Source organism: Stigmatopora argus, chromosome 1, assembly GCF_051989625.1.
Source record: "Stigmatopora argus isolate UIUO_Sarg chromosome 1, RoL_Sarg_1.0, whole genome shotgun sequence".
In the NCBI taxonomy this organism is placed as follows: domain Eukaryota; kingdom Metazoa; phylum Chordata; class Actinopteri; order Syngnathiformes; family Syngnathidae; genus Stigmatopora; species Stigmatopora argus.
The window spans coordinates 24,179,904-24,202,263 of record NC_135387.1 but is presented as its reverse complement, the minus strand read 5'-3'; the positions used below and the strand labels follow the sequence as shown (position 1 = coordinate 24,202,263).

General features: G+C 39.8%; 1 protein-coding gene across 2 annotated transcripts in view; it reads left to right on the top strand.

Annotated features, from left to right (window-relative positions):
* Window positions 1–22,360, top strand: part of plxna2 (plexin A2) — a 250,079-nt gene that overhangs the window by 104,369 nt on the left and 123,350 nt on the right. For both annotated transcript variants that reach the window (XM_077610560.1, XM_077610569.1), the window contains 2 exons: window positions 14,908–16,232; window positions 19,629–19,811. In XM_077610560.1, coding sequence (XP_077466686.1) covers window positions 15,042–16,232; window positions 19,629–19,811 — 1,374 coding nt within the window. In that variant the 5' untranslated portion in view covers window positions 14,908–15,041. The remainder of the gene's footprint in view (window positions 1–14,907; window positions 16,233–19,628; window positions 19,812–22,360) is intronic.

Here is a 22,360-nt window from a genome sequence, read left to right as displayed (position 1 = left end):
AACTCAAAGAGCTCTGCAATTAAGACAAGATTTTCCTGGGCAGACATAGGTCTTTATACCAATTGGTTGGAAAAAGTATTTATAAACCATTGAGACTTGATTACTGAAAAAACAATTTGAACAATTTCTGCTGACAGAGAGCAAAATGTTGCCAGTTCATTTTGACTCTTGCCTTTGAAGACTGTACGTGGAGAATAGTTACAATATATAACCATTGTTGTCATAAAGAATAAAATCTTACTCAGATTATTTGGTACACGGTCGATTGGTCGCCGGTCTTTTGGTCGCCGATGTTTTGGTCGCCGGTCTTTTGGTCACCCGGAAGGTAAGTGATAATTACCATTTAAATCGTTGCTCAAATTCCCTAAATACAAACTGTGAATTACTATTTAGTCATACTTAATGCCCTAGTAATTATTAGGCTAAAGAAAAGCTCCAAATTTCCCGGACTTTTAATGTTTTTTGTTGGAGAACTTGTAAGACCATGACTGACGTAGCTTCTTAAAGGGACAACGCATGTACATACAAACTCTTATACACTCACACGTCGGCTCAGTGAAACTGCTCATGGCCATTGTTGGCTTTTATTGATGCGTAGACCGTGTTGTTTTACCTTGTTTTGTCGCCGGTCTTTTGGTCGTCGGTCTTTTGGTCGCCGGTCTTTTGGTCGCCCGTTGTTTGGGTCCGGGCGACCAAAAGACCGCGACCAAAAGACCGCGACCAAAAGACCGGCGACCAATCGACCGCACACGGATGATTTAGGGTGAATTATTAACTTCCCTGCTTCGTAGCATCTTGCTGTCTGTAGTCATCCCTTTTTTTTGCAAAATCGTATAACATTGTTTGCTTTTAAGTGTGATTTAAAAGAGCAAATTCTCTATCTGACTCCCACCCAGAGTGAAACAGTGTCTAAATATCCCAATTAGCCCACTTCAGCATGTTTGCGTGCCCCAGCTGCTCCTGTTTGTGTTGCTGATGAAATGCTGAATGGGGGCTTTTTTTCCTCCCTGTAGATTTTCTCGAGGGTCGCAAACAGTCGATTTTTATCATTTTCCCTCTTCCTGTTATTGCACATTTTTTCTGCCAGAGTATGATTATATGTTTGCATGCCGCTGCTGATGTGGTTTTAAATGGAGCAGCGGGGCTGTTATGTTTGGCTCATGGCGTGAATGTACGCTGTGTTTTAGCCCCCACCAATGCCAAGTTGCCCAATTGTAGGGAAACACTCGAACCGGCCAATGTCGTATTTCTGCTGACTCTGTTCATCATTTCCTCCGCCACAGCACACTTATCATCAAGAGGTTGCAGTTGCATCCCTCACTTGAATGGAGATTTGATGGCCCTGCGGGATGATCACTTTTAAAGCTTTGCTTCATCATCATTGTCATGATAGCTTGAGTGTGCGGTCTCACAAGGGGAAAAAAGTTATTACAACTTAAAACCCTTCATGTCAGAATCCCGATTGCCTTGCTTTGCCGCCGTCCGAGACTGGCCGAGCCAAGAATCGTGATGCGATTTTCTTTCATTTACTGTTACGTTGACATGAATGTTGTTGTCCCCCAAGCCTTCCTGATTTGGCGGTAGTATTTCTGGCTCTCTCTACAAGCACTATGGGATCTCATCCCAGCCTGCTTTCTTTACTTAACAATGAAACATATGCTAATTTTAATCGCCTTACTAGTAGAGATTAGTCTTTGATCAAACTTAAAACTCAGGGGAGAAAAAGGGTGGGGAATGATTGATTGCTGCTAAACTAGACATCTAAACGTGGACATAATAATTGACTAATTCCTGTAGTTTTTGCCTCACAGAGCACACTTAATTATAAGTTTCACAAACAAAACTTTGAAAAATTGTAGGCTATTTTAACTTACCATAACGATTCATTTTGAAACACAACATCATGTGTCTAAATAGCTTTTTTATTTTGCACGTTATCAAAATGTCTCTTTACGCACTACAAAATAGGATTTTTTTGCCTTTTGGCAGCTCTGTATTGTTAATTGTACCAATAATAGATTGAGCAAATTTGAATAACCCTTCGGAAAATGTCTTGAATTTTGCTGGGATAACAGACTTCTTCAAACTAGAACAGACGCTGAGCAATTCCAATACTGACTGCTGACATTTTCCCTCCCTGAGAGCGGCTTATTATGTGTGCAATTATGCCAGTGACAAGGTTTCTAGAAGTCTCTCTTCAAGGTTCACTAGATCAAGATGTAGCAGCAGAGGAATGCCTGCAGACAGTTGCATGAAGCTCTCCGACGTCAGGCCTAAAGAATATGGATGGTCGTGTTATGTCTGTGGAGCGGGCAGCGGAGCGACCCGTGAGCTGCTGGTCTGTGAAAATGAGAGTAGAGCTCTTATTCAGAGACCTTCGGATATAGCTGACAGACTCCAGTTGCTAGACAGTCAGCCGTTAAAGGAATTGTTATCTTTATGATCAAGTTAATCCCTGCAGAAAAGAATCTTGTTTAGGAATTTGAAAAATAACCATTTTGTTTTCTGCTTTTTTATAATGGCAAAAAATGTCAATAAAGGCCGAGGCAATTTTGCCGTAACCGGTCATTTTTATGCCAGAAGTATTTTGGTCACTCAAAGGCGAGTATTTTAAATAAGCCGGCACAATTAGGCTTGTCTTCAGATGCAGCTAACATTTACTACCGTATTTTCACGACTATATGGTGCATCACATTTAAAGCCGCAGTGTCAGTAACGAGTGCTATATCTGTATTTGACACACACAAAGGACGCACCGTTTTTAAAGACGCAGCCAGGCATAGCAAAACATACACCAGCTTAAACATACGGACACACGCTAAAACACGTTTTTAAAAAGGCAACGGAAGCAAAACTGAGTTTGGTTGTACTTTATTTAGCCATTTTACAATGTACTCACGTCATCATCACAAATCCATCAAAGTCCTCATTTTCTGTGTCGAATTGAACAATTGTCCAAATGAGTCATCGAAAATGATGAGTTTCATACGTTCATTCAGGCGGCCACAATCCATTCGCAAATAGTAGTACTTCTTTGGGCACATATTCAATGATTTTGTACTGTCAGAAAAGAATAGGTCAGGATGAAGCAGAATTAGCTGAGTTATACCAGACCTGAGTATTAGTTTTGCTGTGCCTCATTGGAATCGGCCGTGAGTTGTAAATGTACTGTATGCGCCTTGCAGGCCTGTTCCATGTGGGACCGCACAGGATGGCGCTCTGGCCCGCACACAGTGGAAAATCAAAGTTGGCTGGTTTCCTGCAAGTCCACAGAGTTTGACTGGAGCGGCACATTGCCATTTTGTTTTTTTAATTTTTATTTTTTTAAATAGAAAACGAAGGTAATTTTCTCTTGCTATAATATATTGGAAATGTTCATAGGTAGTAAATTTCTTTGGTAAATCACTTCTCAAGCTAACTATACAAAATTGCTGGACTATGAATTCAGGTCAATGTGGTAAATTGAAGTGCCAGCGATTTTGGCAAAGAAGCAGCAGCGTGTGGTATTATTCACATAAGCAGTAAACATGGAGTGTCAATTTTGTAGGAGGTCATCCAGAGTATGAAATCAGGAAAGGGAAGAAGTCCTCAGGATGGTCCATAAGGATAGTGCTGGCCTAATGGACTTCTCGGGCGATATTTAATAGGGTTTAACGATAGGTAGTGCAGGGAAACAAATGTTGTCGTTTATTCCTTCCTTTTCTTATTCCAAGACATTATTGGCACATGTGGACTGGAGTTTGTAGTGTTTTTGGGGGGTGAAAGGAAACCCAAAGAGGACGAGGAGAGGATTTTAGCGGTATGAAAAATCCCTCTGATAATTAAGGGAGTGACACTAAGAAAAAAGTGAGAAGTAAGCACATTAGGTGAGTCCTCACTCCTTAATGATATCAGCGAGATGATAATGGGGATAAGAATGAGGTAGTTTGCACATGTGGTGTGAATGCAGGAAAAGCTTCCTGTTAAGGAGGCTGTGAATCTGCAGATTCTTGGAAACAGACCCAGAGAAGGCAAAATCAGGATTTTCTCCCTTCAAAGTGAAGACCAGGAATCCCCAGAACATGAGATCTTGGAATGTAGTTATGAAGGTAGCAGACCCTGCAGCTTAGTGGAGAAGGTGTAGGCGTAGAAGAAGAAACCGAGCATTTTATTTGAACATCAGCATGAGACTGACACTTTTGCAGTGTTCTCTCTTTTTAAACAATGCTATGACATTCATTTATTTACAAGTACACTGCCAAAATAAATTCGTATGTTGATGCTAAACATGCTAAGTGCTAACATACAACTCATCTTTGTTTTAATACAAAAGTATTAAATACAGATTAGTGGAATCCTGTTCGAACCAGCAATTTTATTGATTGATAGACGTAGAATTAACGTTGCCGTTGTACTAATATCAACTGAAATTCTGTCAGTATAGGCTAGATGTCTTCTAAATGTGTTTGGTAAACCCATTATCGTTGAACAGTCAAAGTACTTTGGACTTTAAATAGAACATATTTACCATACAGCATTACATGTTAACCACATGGTATGGTATGTCCAGGGTAGTTTACTTTTAGTGTAGACCATTTACTGTAATCTGTTGATCTGGGGTCACCATACTACAACGTGTAAATTGGTGGTCCTTTTATCCATATTGCAAAAATGGAGAAATAGTAAAGATGGCAGAAAATCGGGTTAAGTAACATACTCGTTTTAAATATTACAAGATAAACATACATTTCAAATCTACTCCTTGTGCTTCCTGGGCATGTTTTCCCCTTTCTATGGGTGAATGCCCACTTTACTCACCACACGCCGCTAATTCAACTCATCGAGGATAGATTTGGCTAAGTAACTAGCCGCAGACTCGATTTTGTAGCGCTTTATCACCCCTGATGAAATTAGTGGAATTTGTACTTGGCTGAAGCAGGAACAAAAATACACGGGCTCAACCACAACCTACTGGTAATCACATAGTGGGCACTCGATCTTGGAACAAAATAGGTTTCCTGCTTCCTGTTATTTCATTTCATAACCAACAATATGTATTATTAATCTTTTCTTCATGTGACGGGACTACCAAGGATTTGGCTGCAGTTCTAGGTGTTTCTACTCGAGCTCCTGTTTTAAACCTGCCTGGCTTTCCTCAGACTGCTGATTGTCAGACTCAAAGTGGTATTACAAAAACACAACGTGATAACACCCTCCTGGCGTGAGGAGAGGCAGCCCATGTGGAACGTAGTTGGATCCCCCCTGACGCCAAAATCACTAGTATGCTATGTCTGGAGTGTTTGTCTGCTGCTATGAGCTTTGACCTTTTAGCGGGTCTTAGCTGAACCCTGAGTCATACAAGTCAATGTGTGGTGATCAGCTTGTGTTTGTAGGAATATCAGGGCAAGACAATCAGTGCATGGGAAACCAATGGCCTATGGAATAAGAAAGAAAAATGAAGTGAAAAGCAAATCATCTTGTTTTCTTCTTGCATCATTTCCATGCACACTGGCAGCAATTGGCAATTGGAGTAAGGGGTTTTGACAAAACGCCACCCCACTGTGGTTTAATTGAATTCATAACTATGGATTTTAGCAAGGCTCGTGCTGACTTTTTCCTAGATGTGTCAATTTTAAATCAGTTTACAGTTATATACAAGAGGGCAAAACCCACCATCTGATCCAGAAGGCTAGATCTCTGGGCTTAGCGGGGAAATTTGGTTTCCATTCTGTTTTTGCTGTGGTCGAGCTATTTATGAACATGACTTCAATGAAACAGTAGTGGGAGAAAATGAAGGGATTATTTTGACTGACACCGTCTCTGTTTTGATCCCCTTAGCTATCCTCGCCCTTAAGCCACCATCGGGAACCATTACATAACAGATCTTGGTTGTGCAAAGTGGGGTACACAAACAAATTTATCAAAGCCTTGTGGTGTGTGTGTGTGGCATTTTAAGGAGGAATCCACCTTTCTGTTATGTAAGGAATTTATTCAGAGCTGACAATTTTAAATTGTAAATCATACAAATTATGAAACTGTTCAATATTAGCAATCACAAGTCATTGTGTTTGTAGTGCACACTCAGTGTAGTTACCAGACTAGCTCTTTTCAACCAAGCTTCTATTATTATCATTATCATGCTACAATTCTGCTATTGATTTTTGTTATTCTTTCTTTAATTTCGGACTATAACTCGCACTTGAGAATAAGTCACACAAACCAAATATTGCACAATGAAGAGGATAAAGGTCTATATAAATTACAGTGGAGTATAAGTCACATTTTAGGGAGGGCAATTTATTATTTTTTTAGAAACCAAGAACAAACATACTTCAAAGTAAAAATATGTAAATGGAGAACAACAGGATAATTAGGTACCAGTTAATGTAAAATATACAGTGTTTTTAATAACTATAGCCTAAATATCAAAACATAACTGACTTTCGGTGAAAAAAAAAGTCGCAAACTATGGAAAAAAAGTTCAAGTTATAGTCTGGAAATTACAGTACTTTTGACCTCAGATAAACACCTGGTTTGAGAGAGGAGTCTGGGAATGTCAGGGGAATAAGAGCACTCAAGGTGTTTTCATCATTAAGTGATAAGGGGTCTCTCATATTAAACAATCTGTTAAGATGTAAAAAAAATGGATATCCTAATGTATATGTATATGTATTTATGTGTATATATATATGTATATGTATATATGTGTATATATATATATGTATATGTATGTATGTGTATGTATATATATGTGTATATATATATGTATATGTATATATGTGTATATATATGTATATATGTATATATATATATGTATATGTATATATCTGTATATATATGTATATATGTATATATATATATATATATATATATATATATATATACATATATATATATATATATATATATATATATATATATATATATATATATATGTATATATGTATATATATATATGTGTGTGTATGTATGTATGTATATGTGTATAGATGACAATAATACTGTATGGTTATGGCACTTGATGTCCTAGCCAACATGGATCCTTAATGTGGCCAACACAGTACATCAGCTGGCCATTCCGGGCCATGTGACGTCAACATGCCGACTTTTGGGAGTTGTTGATGTTCCTCCAGCTTGTTAGCTAGTGAGAGTAATGACTGCATGGCTTCCTTCCTTCCTTCCCTACTTCCTTCCTCTCCCCACACCCCACCTCATACATACAAAGCAAGAATCCCGTATCACCCGTTGCTCTCACTTTCACGGGATATCATTCACTTTTTCTCCCCTCTTTATCAACTGGTCATTTTTTATGGTTCTCCTTCCCATTGAGAGTTTTTTTGGACGCTGCTCTTTTAAAAGGAAAAACTAACATTTTGAATACAAATAAAGTGCAGCCTCAACAAGTTAAAATTAAATTGATGCTCCTAATGACTTTATGGGTGCTTATATTAATATTAAAATTCTCGAACTGTTTCGAATTGAGGCAAAGAAACGTGTTTTGTTAGGTTTCATATAACAACCAATCTGATGTAATTGCAATAGACATACTTGTTACTGGGCAATGATAAATTATTCTAGAATATTTCAGTTGTACACAGCAAAGGTCAGTTTGTTTAGCGTAGTACAGCTGCAGGCAGATAACGAAAGCAAATACATCAGACGCGAAATCTACTGACACACCAGTGCATTTCATTTTCTGCGTCACGTTAGAAACATGTTCCTTCTTCATGTCGAAATGGCTACGCAAAGAATTGGTTGTAAGACCAACAAAACCACTCTAAGTAAGGTTGTTTATTTTATATATTGACCCTGATGGTATGCTTTTCACATTGAATTCTGTGCCTTCCTTTTACAAACCCAGTCTTGGTTCGATGCATCCAATACTGAAAAAATTATGCTTCCATTTAACCTTAATTCGAATGCTATCGTCATTATATTGTTTCGGTCCAAAAATTACAGTGAAAAGACAATCTCAAAATTTTAAAAACAGATATCTTATTCTTTCAAAATGGGCAAGACTGATAACATGAAGTGTTGTACACTGCTGCTATACAAATGCAGCTACTCTATAACCATTTCCTGCAATCTCTCTTCTGTACTTGTAGGGAATGTAAATTCAATGAAATTCATTTGCTTGTCATGTTTGATTCACATTTGATTGTCTTTGTCGTATAAATTCCATATGCATCTTTACTTTATTGCTTTACCAGGATTGCCACGCCACAGCAGGGTTTCTGCTTTACAAATGCCGTTGCTCATGTATTTCATTAATAATGTATAATGATTCTACACATCTCCTCTATGCAAAAATATATAAAAAAAATTTACTGATTGCCTTTATAGTACAATCAGTTACTTTATAAGCTATTACAATTTTTAAAAAGCCATTGTTTTTTCATTAACACCTCAGGCATACCTCGCTTGATACCCCTTTATTTGCATGGCATAAATATAGTTTTGAATTGGAGCTCTTATTAGTTTACTTATCTATCATCGTCATTTTGGTTTTCTCTCATAGGTGCTGGTTTTTGCATTGTATTAATAAGCTAACAGAAGTGTTAATGTAGCAAGATGAAAGCGCTTCTACACACGTATGGTTGCAAACAGGAAACAAATTCAGTTCCTTGCTGAATTAGTCATAGCGTAGACACAACTTGGCTTTGAAGGCAACATTCTTTTTGTGCTGTCTCTTGAGTATTATTTATTGCCCTCCAGGTTGTTGATGTGGCACCAATCGAAGAGGCTCTTTCACTTCTGATCTACCACGTGTGCGTTGTGATAGTATGATGTTCAGGTGAGACAGTTTGATATATTGGCCTCCAGTGACATCCCACTCTCGCTTTTTTTGTCAGTTTATTTGTTTTTTTTCCTACCCCACATCCGTTGAGGATTCCCTCTCCTCTGGCTCAGGTAGTTTTTACAGTTTAAATTTATGGAAATGGACCACAATAGAAAATATTTCTGTCTGCTTTCCCATGGCAGACTGACTTGGATCCAGAGCAGGTTATTTGGGGGGAGTAGAGGTCTGATGGAGGCTAAGCAAAAGTCACTAGCGTCCCAATACTGTTGAATTCTCACTTGGTTGGTGTCACATTTTACCCCAAAAGCGGGCCAATTTGCTTGAGTAGCAGCAATTGGGTGGGAGCTAAAGCTGGGGTTTTACATCATCACTTGTCCTTGATCATTTGTGTTGCCAAAACCCATCATCCTCACCTTTTTTTTCACAAATTGTGGCATTGTTTTAACGAAGGATGATTGAGGGTCACTGCATGTAAAGTGCACTTGTGTTTGCATTTGTTTGTCTACAGGTGCACCTTAATTTGCCATGAAATATGCAAATGATCAAAGTTCTGAGACTGCTGATGGATTTGACGTGTCATAATGCCATCATGAACTATTATCATAATATGAGCAGACAATAGACATATATTAGAAAGAAGAGCTTTAAATTATGACTAATTAATCAATATTATGCATACCTGTCAACCTCTGCCAATAACTGCCCTTATAAATGATTATGATTCCCCTTACAAACCCCAAAAAAACCTTACAAACACCGTACGACTCGTACGGTGTTTGTAAGGTTTTTTTGGGAGTTTGTAAGGGGTATCATAATCATTTATAAGGGCAGTTATCGGCAGAGGTTGACAGGTATGATTATGACTAATTAAAATGTTCTTTCACTCTACTTCCTAGTGGAGGATGATGACAATTTCATTAAAGTGGTACCCCTACATACAAGCATTTCGAGATACGAGTAAAATTTCGAGCAAATAATTATCTCTAGATACGAGAAAAATTTCGAGATACGAGAAAGCCAGGTGGCCAAGACATGAGAGGCTTTTTATCATTGTATCGCACTGTCTTTTTTGCCGCATCTCTTTCGTGTATAACAGATGTCTACAAGCACTGGGCGGAGCGTTGCATTTTTTCCAATGTTTTTTTTCCCGTCACTCAGCGCGAATGGCGGAGCGATCACTAATATGAGGAGTATAAATTACTTCTCGTTGGCAAGTGGTCATGAGTTATCCTATTGTGAGGACATTTGTGTGCATCATTTTGGGAATATTTTGAAGGGAATACAAAAGCAAACTACCATCGATAGGTTGCATCTGAAACTCAGGGTGGAGGCGGGGCAAGCAGCCAACCCGGCCAGGAGGAGGTATAAGAATGTAAAACAAAATTAGAATTAAGTTTAGTGTAAAGTTAGATTACATTTTTTAAAGTGTGTCTGCATCGTAATCCAAGTTCATTTAATTTTGTTTATGTTATATTACGATTCACCGGTGCTAAAAGTCTCCCCCGCTCGCAATGAGCAACTTGAAGTTTAATATAACAAAGATTGGAGGTCAACCGTGCACAAGGAAATTGTGGTCACCTCTTCCCACACATTTCCACTTTTTAATACAAAAACTTTCCTTGGTGGAATAAGATCCTTTCCTGGCAGTTCACAACTGGAGTATATTTTTTCTTCGCTGATATGGGCTTAGGAACTCGTTCCATTTTTATTAAAAAAAAGAGAGAATCAATACAATCCCTTTAACTTTGCTTTAAAACTACATCAGCATTGAGCTTTTACATCAATGTCGTCATTATTGCGTTTGCTCTTGGGTGGAAACATATTTCTGGTTCCCTAATGTCGACTTGTTCAATCGTGTGGTTTGCAGTAATGCGTAAATGGCGACATTTCATTGTGGCCTCAACACAGGAAACCCAACCAGATGAAATGACGCCAATTACTGTAGCCACTTGTGGTTTCTGGGAGGGGGGGTTAAACCTCTCGTTTCATTCTGCTCCCTTGTTCGAGGACTGTAAGGACGGATGGATAGATGAATTAGAGAAAAGTTCTGCTGAGCAGCTTGGAAGCTGACGGATGGATCTGGCACTGGAGCAGAACTAGTCATTTCCTAGCAAGACAAAGAAATGTACAAATATAACTCAGCCTGACATGCCAGCAAGTCTCCTCATTTTTGTAGCTCTTAAAAGAGAAAGCACTAATGTACCAGAATTTTCAATAATCCTGTAGGGACAAAAGAAATCGTCTCATTAGGATCAAATGAGTGTATTCATTAATTTTTTTTCATAAAATATTTCCTATCCATAGAAAATGTGCCAACATTCCCCACAAATGAAGCCATTTGCAAGCTTCTCAAAATAATCAAGTTATTGTAACAGCACCTCCTTGACTTGACTGACTAACCAGTTTATTGATGTTGTTTTGAACACTAACACATTGACTTTACTTAGGCGTAAAGATTTCATGCCTCTCCGCCATCATTAAGGGAATAGCGTTCTAATCCGAGGCATGAAATTACAATCTCCCTTTTCCTTTTCCCGTTTGACAACAGACGAATCTGTGAAGGGATTTCCGCGTTTATGTTCTTTATCTCCCAAAAGACAATTTCAGTATGAATTGAGGAGATCAAGACACATTTTGGCGGCATTACTAAGAAGCTTAGCACATACAAAAATGACAATAACCTACTGTATAAGAAGTGTAGCAGGTTGCTGGGTAACGTCAGTTTACATGTACGGCTACAAATGACTTGGGATACTTTTTGCTTTCATTTTACATTAGCAATTCTTTTGCTCTTCTGATGCGGTGAGGCTTTTTATCGACTTATTGCTGGCAACTTTGCAGCCGCTTCTGACTTGCTTGAGAGCTGTTTTGGGAGAAAATCAACATCATTTTCAGCACCATTTTATTTAATGGAGCACACTGCATGATCATGAAGGGGAAGTTTGTGGAGCTCAGTAGCGTCTGCCACATTACATTTTAGAAGTCTTAAACGGTTTGAAATCATGATTATGTCATGAGTAAAGCATCCAACAGTGCCAACTGATCCTCCTGCCAGAAAGAACGATTGCTTTATTGGAAAATAAACCCCCTTTTTTTAAATTTATTGATTTGTTGTATGTGCGGTTAGTACATCTGTCTGACAGATCTGAAGTTTGAATCTGGAACATGGTTCTGGAGCCTGCTTGATCTCCATGTGATTGCCTGGCTAGTTTGGCGTTCCACTATATTACAAATACAAGCAGGTAGGTTTAGTTCAAAGTCAAAATTATTTATGTAGGTGTGAATGAGTGTGAATGTTAATTTGTCTACAAACTTAACCCTGGAATGGTAACCTTCTATTATCAGGGGTTACCTTTCACGCTTCTGAAATAGAGGGTTACCATGGTTACCAGGGAAAAAATTGGTCCTAAGCAAGACGGTGCAATGAAGGGTACCCATTTTTTCCCCCAGTAACCATGGTAACCCTCTATTTCAGAAGCGTGAAAGGTAACCCCTGAAATAGAGGGTTACCATTCCAGAGCTCTATCATTGGCTCAAAACTGCACTAGGTTTTAACTTACCTTTTACTTTGAAACTAAGCGGGGGAAAAAATCTACAAAAAGTGGATAGTTTCGCATGGCATTCCAATATATTATTAACACTGTGCTCAATTACTTAAGAACATCTATTTTTTAAAACTTTTGTCTGAGTACAATTCACATCCCTGCATTAAATAAAGTTCTTGCGCTGGGAACTGTGACAAGCATCTACAACCTTGTGGGACACGTTATGAATCCAGCAGACCCACGGCCAAATCGTTTGTTGTCCCGTTAATTTACGGGGCTACAAACATACTCTGGAGATGAAGTGCACACTGAAAGTTTATTAACTCATGTGTCTCAAGGCCAAAAGCTTTGTCATGCTTTTTGAAGGGGTTTTTGTAGTAAGTTTTCTATTCCGTTTGGCACAGTAGCAATTAATTAGCATAATCAGGAATTCGCAAGAACAACTTAATAAAAAGCATCAGGGCTGAGACACCACCCATATCTTATCCATGCCTATACTCCGCCAATGCTCTTTGTTGTCTTTGTTTGAGTCTGTGCTGAAAATGTGCAAAGTAGATCTCTGTGCAGGTAAAATCAGACGTCTGCTCCACCATCTTTTCCTTTCAGCTGTTTACCCCCTGGGAGTTTTTATGCAACATCCCCCATCACCCTTTTAATGGACTGAGTATGACATTGACTCTCATCCATCTTTACTTCTTTTTCATTCGGCAGACGGGGACTGAATGAACGGTGTAAATATGTGCCGACATCAAGGTGACCTATTCATACTGCTTGAATAAAGTTTTGTTTTGCTTGAGAGCGTGACTGCATCTTGAACACGCTCAACTCTGACCCTGTCGAGTTCAGCAGCTGAGTAAAGGATTTCTAAAGAATGAAAACAATGCTGTTTGTGTGGGCTTCAAAGTGCTGAGCTTTTTTCTTATTTTTATTTTTTGTAATGGCGGGTTAGATTTACAGAGACAAAAATTACCATATAAATGCAAAGAAGAATGATTCATTCACCATACTACTCAGTGGTTTACTGGAACTGGCATTTCAACTGGGGGGAGTCCTAGTGACTTTTTACGAGCCCCCTTCGTAATCTGTGGGCACCTACAGATACTCGGTCAGTTGTGTTGTTAGCGGTGGGCTGGCTGAGATATTTTAACACTAAATTGGTGCGTAAGACATTTTTAGATCACTTAACACAAAGTAATTTAGACAAAACTAATTGAGACACAGACAGACATAAACAGTAAAACTGTTTCATCTCATAAACTATATTCAATTTGTAAATATTTTAAATATCATTTGACAATATTACCTCAACCAAATATATTAGTAAATTAACCAAAATCAGCAATATGAAGCCGATAAAATCCCGCAATCCATAGTTTAAACTATTTTATAACTCTATTGGATGCATGTATGACCATTTTGCAGCTATTTTAGTTTGCACGTAGTTTACAGAAACATGAATTTCTTGGTACATAAGAGAGGTTTGATAAGAATTTAAGGCAAGTGATTGATAATTCTCTAATTATTCATGTGTGCTGACTGCAGCAATTGCAATTTCAGAGCTTGGTGAAAAATGCAGGGCAGTCCAACCATCCCCTTTTTCGCCCCTGTGCACCTCCTTCAGCTGCACTGTAATTACCCTTGTTGGATCGCTATGCCTAATCGTACTTGATTTTGCGATTTGCCGCTATTGTCTCTTCACTTGTTAGCCTCTCGCACTGCTGCTTATGATCGAGTGTGGTGATAAACACTGTGCAGTGTGGCTGTGAATGTGCTCCTTGCACCTGATATGAAAGTATTTAGGAATGAGCTTGGCCTTGTTTGAGATTTAGTCCTGCACAATCTTTTATCTTAGCAGTAGTGGAAAGGATAAACATGTACAAACCAGCAACACAGGCATCTGACAAGTGCATTGTGCGTATATATGTATGTATGTATGTATGTATGTATGTATGTATGTATGTATATATATATATGTGTGTGTATATATGTATGTATGTATATATATATGTATATATATGTATGTATGTGTATATATATATGTATATTTATATACATATATATATATATACATATATATGTCTATAATATTATATATATATATTATACATACATATTACTCATTCTGATCTCCAGTTAATTTAACCATTACTTTAATGTTATTATTATTAACTGTCCTATGGACTATTTACTTTCATAAATCTACGGGTAAACTAATGACTTGTTTTTTAGTCCAGTCACAGATTTTCACACTGAGTTTTTTGTTTGAATAACGGAAATGTTATGAGTCAGTGTGATGTAATCTATGTCATTGTCTCGAATGGTAGCAATTACAGGAATTGGTGATTATGGGGAGGAGTGAGTTAGATCAGGCTAATTTCCACTATTGTAACATGCCTCGAGTTTCTAGTGGTGTCCAAGCAGTTTGTTTGGAATGTGCACCTTAACCATTTCCTGCCATTGTCTGTTTAATCCGCTCGCCCCAATTTTTGGTTGCGCGCTGTTTCAACAAAATGTGATCCTTGACCCTCTTTATACCTGAGCCATATAGGGTGATTAACACGCGTTGCTCTCTTCTTCTTCCAGAAAGATGTGAAGAGGCTTGTGACTCTTGGACGGACAAGTTAGCCTTCAAAAAACCAAAGCGAGAAGGTCTCCTTCAGTCTTACCTTCCTCATCCACTCACTCTGCATCCTTTCCAAAAAAAAAACCTGGTAAACATGAAGTGTTTGCACAGGGGGTCATCACTCAAAACCAGAATGGGAATATTAGCTTCTTTTCTAGCCTTCTGGCTCTTCTTGCTCCTTGCTCAGTGCAGCGGACAGACGTTCACAAGTTTCCACCCAGAGCAACGGGACTGGTTCCTCAACCACCTGACTGTTCATAAAACCACAGGAGCTGTGTACGTTGGGGCTGTGAACCGTGTGTACAAACTCTCTGGTAACCTTACCCTGCTAGTGTCGCATGACACAGGCCCAGAGGACGACAACAAGGCCTGCTATCCGCCCCTGATTGTGCAGCCTTGCACGGAGCCTCTGGTCTCGACCAACAACGTCAACAAGCTTCTCCTCATAGACTACTCGCAAAACCGCCTGCTGGCGTGCGGCAGCCTCTATCAGGGTGTCTGCAAACTCCTCCGACTAGACGACCTTTTTATCTTAGTAGAGCCGTCCCATAAGAAAGAGCATTATCTGTCCAGTGTAAATCAGACTGGGACCATGTACGGGGTCATAGTGCCCTCGCAGGGACAGGATGGCACTCTGTTTATCGGCACTGCAGTTGATGGAAAACAGGATTACTTCCCTACCATCTCGAGCCGAAAACTACCCCGTGACCCAGAGTCTTCTGCAATGCTTGACTATGAATTGCACACTGACTTTGTGTCCTCGTTAATCAAGATACCCTCAGACACGCTAGCGTTGGTGTCCCACTTTGACATCTACTACGTTTATGGTTTCGCTAGCGGCAGCTTTGTCTACTTTTTGACCGTTCAGCCCGAGACGCCAGAAAACGGCATGTCGTCAAGCGGCTCTGCCAGTGATCTTTTCTATACTTCCCGCATCGTTCGGCTGTGCAAAGACGACCGCAAGTTTCACTCGTACGTTTCCCTCCCAATCGGCTGCGTGAAGAACGGCGTGGAGTATCGGCTCCTGCAGGCCGCCTACCTCGGCAAACCTGGCAGTATCCTTGCCGCCGCGCTTCACATTGGCACACAAGACGATGTGCTGTTCGCGGTCTTCTCCAAAGGCCAGAAGCAGTTTCACCGTCCGCCTGATGACTCTGCGCTCTGTGCTTTTACTATCCGCGACATCAATGCACGCATCAAAGAGCGACTGCAGTCCTGCTACCAGGGAGAGGGATACCTGGAGCTTAACTGGCTACTTGGCAAGGATGTACATTGCACCAAAGCGGTGAGTTATTCATGTTAGACACTTTTCAAATGGCGTTTGCCAGCACACTGTTACATGTATCGGTTCTATGAATTAAACCTTAGTCAGAAAAGAAACAAAACATGCCATGTCATCACTGCAACAATATATTAAATGAAAATGAGGATGGCTGGCCCTCAAATGTTTTAAGTGTTTGCTCATTCTGAATCTAGAGATAATCTCTACACAGATAAAACAGCTTTAACAGCCTATGAAACTAATTATGGATGTTCTCTTCCATTAGAATATTTAACAAAATGTGCCTACTAAATCAAAGAGACAATATTTTTCTCGGGTTATAAACAGACAATCCGTTCTTCTCAACTCAGAAAGCAATAGTGAGTGTTATTAATACCAGAGTAGATGCCATTTAAGTAAATGAATAAAATGAAAAAGCCCAATTATCTGAAAGATTTGCTCCGATTTAAGTCTCTTGATTCTTCCTCATTCCCCAGGAGGATGCAGTCCGCCATCATCTGTAATAGTTAAAAGAATTTTTATAATATTCGATTGTGTATTTTGTGCCTCATATTTATTTTAACGGTTTATCATCCGCAAGTGTCTTCAGGTTTTTAGGAATTAAACTACTGATTATCTTTACTGAATTCCTAATCCCTCTCCTTTGGGCAAACAATTGACCACTTTAATGAAAGTCAATGAATTATTCATTAATGCAGTGTCAGAGATGGTTATTATAAACGGCCTCTGTGGATTTTTGTGAATCTGAGATGCAAAAATAGGTTAGAGAGGACGGTCGACGTTTTGAAATAAGGCTGATTCTACTTAGAAATCGGTGCATATCTTTCCATCCAGTTTCCAGCTGAATCCCAAATCATCCCAGCATGTGATGAAGGATGCCAGGCATCACCTGTCATGCTGCACCGCCCACTACATTCTACCGGCTGTATCATGACGGGGCTTCGTCACATGACACAGCCCAGGAAGCACAATAGTCATGAAAAGATTTAAAATAGCACCATACTTGAAACCATGTTCTTACTGATAAATCCCTCCCATATTATGGATTATGCAGATGGGTGTCAATGCATGAGGAAGTCTTGAAGCTTATACAAATGACGTTTAACAAGAGGATGTGAGCCGCGCTAACAATGTCTGCACGCTGTTAAATCCCCGAGTCAAACAGTGCTGTGCCATTGGAGCCTTCCATTAAGAGGATATATGACATCATTAACAAATCAAAGCAGTTTATATGGTTTCCCGGCTCTCCCCTCTCTTGGTTTATTGATACAAAAAAAAAGTAATTGGTTCTTGTCTTTGAAGAGCAGTTGATTTCGTAATGATACGTTTTTTTTGGATGGCGATACAAAGCATTTGGCAGTAAGCACTGACGATAATATGGTCATTAATTTTGGTTTTAATTTTAGTGTAAAACTGAATTGTAGGAGAATATGTAAATTAAAATTAGACCCAATTCTGTCTAAAACTTTTCCTAGGTTGAAATAATCCATCCCATCTCATGTGTGCATTATTTACGCATGATTACTGCACAGGTGTGCCGTAGACTGGCCATGATGAGTAATCTGGAAAATATTCGAGAAGTTTATCCTCATTAAAATGGGAGCAAAAACAAATGTGTGTTTATCTTCTTAATTTTAATTGAAAAAATCTAAGGATCTATCCTATATCATACACAGTTCTCCTTCCCTTTCTGCATATCTCCAGCCTGCAAGGCTGAGGCTGGGAAATGGAACGAAGGCTCAGCTAAGGGATTCACACACAGCACCCAATGAAAGATTTATCGCCCGGCCGTCCAGCTTTTTGCCATCTGGAGAGTCACTATTTTTCTATCGTCCGGCCTTGCAGTGAAGACAGTGCTCTGTGGAATTCTGTCTTATCAGGACAGCTTGACGTCTATCGACTATCATACACTAGAGCTACCAATTAAGTACAATTCAAAGCAAAGGGATGCTCAGATTGATAACGGCGCAGCTGAGGGATTTCTGAGCCCCCGTATCCTGTCACATCTCACACAAACTTAATTCCAATTCCATTCCAAATGAAAGACTTTTTAATGAGATTACTTGCATGTGAGGGAGGACGAGGATAGCAACCATGCTCGCTAAATGTTACCCTACTCTTTGATGAAGGGTTAGTGTTATTTTTAGCCTAGTAACTCCACCAAAGATAATGGCTTTAGGTTTTTTTTTTATGTCGTCTGAGTGGGGTTTGTGATAAAGCTGATGAAGAAGGAGACTAAACCACATTGGGACCATCGGGATTTGCCTTCATACTGCCAATTGTGATAAACCTTGCATCAAACAAACAATCCTGATGTAATCGCATCCAAATGGTCTGGAGACCCTAAAAAATGAAGGGAAATTCCTCTGTGAGCTTTAGCTTGTTGCTATTGGTCACATGCTTTTCTCCATATTAGCTGCAAAATCACCCATTACACATTATTTGTTGTGTCAAAACTTTCAAATTTACTTCAGATCAGGTTTTGTGTTTCGTAATAAAGAACACTGATGCGAACAAAGGTCCCTTTTGTGATAAGCACTAATGTGACAAAGGAAAAGGAGGAAATAAATTCAAGTGGAGGGTGTTGCCGTTAATTCTTAGGCAATTATTTCCCCTCTAGCTACACAGCTTTTACTCCAAAAATCCCCTTGCGTTTCCCTTAACAAATATTTCCAATTTGAAGGGCTATAGAAGAGATAGAATGAGCATTTTTGGCTTCTCAGAAAGAGGGAAACATAGCCAGAGAGAATTTTGCAATGACAAAACGCAATGTGTCTTACCATCTCAAAACTAATGCTAGAAGGCTTAACTGAACTGTACTGAAATGACCTACTCCTGCTTTCACAGTCGCATTGAACATAACTCAAAATCAATAACGGTCTGGTTTGATAGTGTAAACTAGAATGGCACTCAGTAGAGCAAAACACCATACAACCGTGGCATCATGAGCCCGCTACATGCAGCTCTTGGAAGACAATAGTGACAGCTGTCACAGTGATTCAAATCACAAAATTTCTTTTGTGTCAAAAATATTAAAAGATATATCATTTTTACTTCCTCGGTATATGCAACATCCACCCTAAGATTGCATGTATATCTGAATTGTTGCTGCAGTGCTGTTAACAAACAAATTGACGAATGAACATACACAGCAGACTTTCCACTTACACTTTTATACACTTTTGTCCTTGCTGACCTTCATCGGTTCTCTCTATTCTCTGTAACTACAACCTGCCTCCTCTGTCCCCTTCGTCTAGCCTCCTTGCTGAACTGCCTTAATTTTATGCCTTGTCTGGTTCTCATAGTGTCTTATTTTCAAGTATTTTTGTCGTTTTTCTGTGGTTTGTTTGTAGGGATCATTTTTGGTCTCATTTATCCTCTGATTCTCCCAATCTGTAGCCAGTGCCAATTGACGACTCGTTCTGCGGTCTGGACATAAACCAGCCTCTCGGTGGTTCCCAGTTGGTGACTGGACAAACCCTCTACACTGAGACCCGCGATCGCATGACTTCAGTCATCTCTTACGTCTACAATGGTTACTGTGTGGCCTTTGTGGGGACAAAGAGTGGACGCCTCAAAAAGGTGGGTACTTCTTTTATTTCTTGCACACTAGAAGGTGGTGTTAGGACTAACTTGAGCACTGTAGGATTATGCCCCCTTCCTGTTTACCAGTTCCTGTCGGTTCACCAACCAGATGTAATGATGATGGCAGGTCCATTGTCCATCTTATTCCCAGTTGCTAGTTACAGTAAGTGTCACCATGTTGAATAAACCGTAATGGCCCATTAAATTTAATAGGCACCTTTCCGCCTGAAGCCCATTGAGAGTTGGTCCATGCACTAAATATTCCCTCGCCCTCACTTCCCCAGTCATGGATGGGGGACGTGACTAAGCGTAAATGGCTGCAGGCCAGTCTATAATGGGAAAGTTCTAACCAAGGCCATAGAAAACACGACATTACACAGGACCTCTCGTTTAAAGGGTGAAATATTGAGGAATAGTATGTAATGTAATCAGAATTATCTTCATTGAAGTCCATGGTATGGGTTTTTGATACATTAATCGAATTGCTCTCAACGACGCTGACAGAGGTAGGAGCCTGTGCGGCGTCTCCTGTCAAAATGACAGCTATCACAAAGGTGATGTTCATTTGTAGGATGGGGGTTGCTGACTCTGTGCTACACTTCCTGATTGAATTCAGGGAAATCAACATGTGGAATTCACCGTGTGACTGTAAGTTAAGCATAAATTTGATGTAGTAGTCTTTAGCATTATGCCTTTCATCCCAACCTTTCAAATTACCCTGATCATTAGATTCAAGTAGAAAATAGTCTGAATGCTAAACTCTAGGAATAGACCTGTGTAGGCGGAGGCAAATATGGTTAGCATGTCTGCCTCATAGTTGTGAGATCAAAGTGCTGAAATACTAGCTCCCAATTTCCTGTGTGCTGTTTGCATGTGTAACCAGTCCGATGGTGGTAAAGATGTCACTACCCTCCCGTTAGACATATCTGCCTGTATCTCTTAGGGTTTCTCCGGATACACTAGTATCCTACCGAATCTAAAAACCCTGCATGCCAAGTTGATTGAGAAATGTAGTTCCTCCAAAGGTTGAATTGTGAGTGTGATAGTTTGTGTCCCACGAGTTGCTTGCAACCAGTTGAAGGTATACCCCACGTCCTATCCATAGTCAAATGTTATAGGCACCCCCCTCTCAACAGCTGCACTGAAAACATAAGATTGTCACCAAGTGTTTTTGGACACCTGTTTCGGAAAGTTCTTCCAGTCTTGCTGTTACACAAATAGTCATGGCATGAGTTATTTTAGTCTCTGCCTATTCATAATTTAATCAATACGCCAGTCTGTGGAGAAGAGACTATCCACTATATGTATTCTGCTGTTTGTGCAGCTTAATTATTTACATCTCTTTTTCCGTTCTTGGTTAAATGAGATGAGACACAAAAGTGGGGTTTTCCTCCATTGTCTGCCTTCCCGAGTTCTCTCTCGGCTGACAGCTCTGACCTGCTGTCGCTTGCTTGGAAATCCATGAAAAGTAGATTCGTCTGCTGCTGTGTACTGGGGCCGACTGCTCTCAGGGGTGTGACTGTTACCACAGTAACACCAACACCAGGAGGAATTAACCATGATGGGAGAAGGCCACCTACAATGGACGTGTTTTTTTTTTACACGCTCCAGTAGTCTGAGCAGGAAATAATTCCTGAGCTTTTTCACCTGGAAAAGGCTTCTACACCCAGGACTGCTCAGTCAATTTACACAGAATTTCCAATTTGTATGACTTTTAAGTAACAGGTCATTGGTTAAAATAGCACCGTTGTTGATAAAATATCAGACCCATGTCGGGCAGCCACTTCCTGGAAATACTGGCTTTTAAGTTTTTCTGCACTGTTACACATCAGAAAAAATAGGTTGTTGTTTTCCCTCTCTTTATTTGACAAGATTCTTACCACTAGGAGGCATATGATAAAGGTGCCAGTCTAGCTGCAGTGGCGGGTATTAAAGTGCATGAGACTGACCACATTTAGTTGTAGGCAAGTTAAAGTAAAAACTCTGCAGCAGATATTAAATGATGAATCATTCTTTATATTTCGGGGCGTCTGAAACATTGATGTGTGTTTTTATCTGGGGTTTTACCCATGGACTCCCTAAGGTGTGCTAGAGAGGTAGGAGCCCTGCACAGAGCTGATAAGCTGTGCTTGGTCGCTGCCAGCTTCCTTCACATGCGACAGCTGTAGGGTGACAACATTTCAATAATTTGCTCATGATCTTCACTTAACCCTTTTCCACTTTTATTGAAGAAGGACGGGGAAAGGGTAAGGGCATGACGAGAAACAACATGTTATAATAAGGCGATAGGGTATAAAAATAACGGAGATTTTGTGTTTGTTTAGGAAAGGAATGCCTGGTAGGGGTGAGCGGCATCGAAATGCAAATTCAATGCCTCTACCAAACCAACTAAGGCAGCATTGCTGCCTGTAGTAATTGGATTGGATTCCTTCCCAAAGAACTCTCCTGGCCCTACACCCCGCACTTACGCATTCAATCCTCAACCTGCTCCCTGCTGACTGTCTGCAATGTGTACTGTAACTACTCCCAAGGCCATGCAGGAGCTT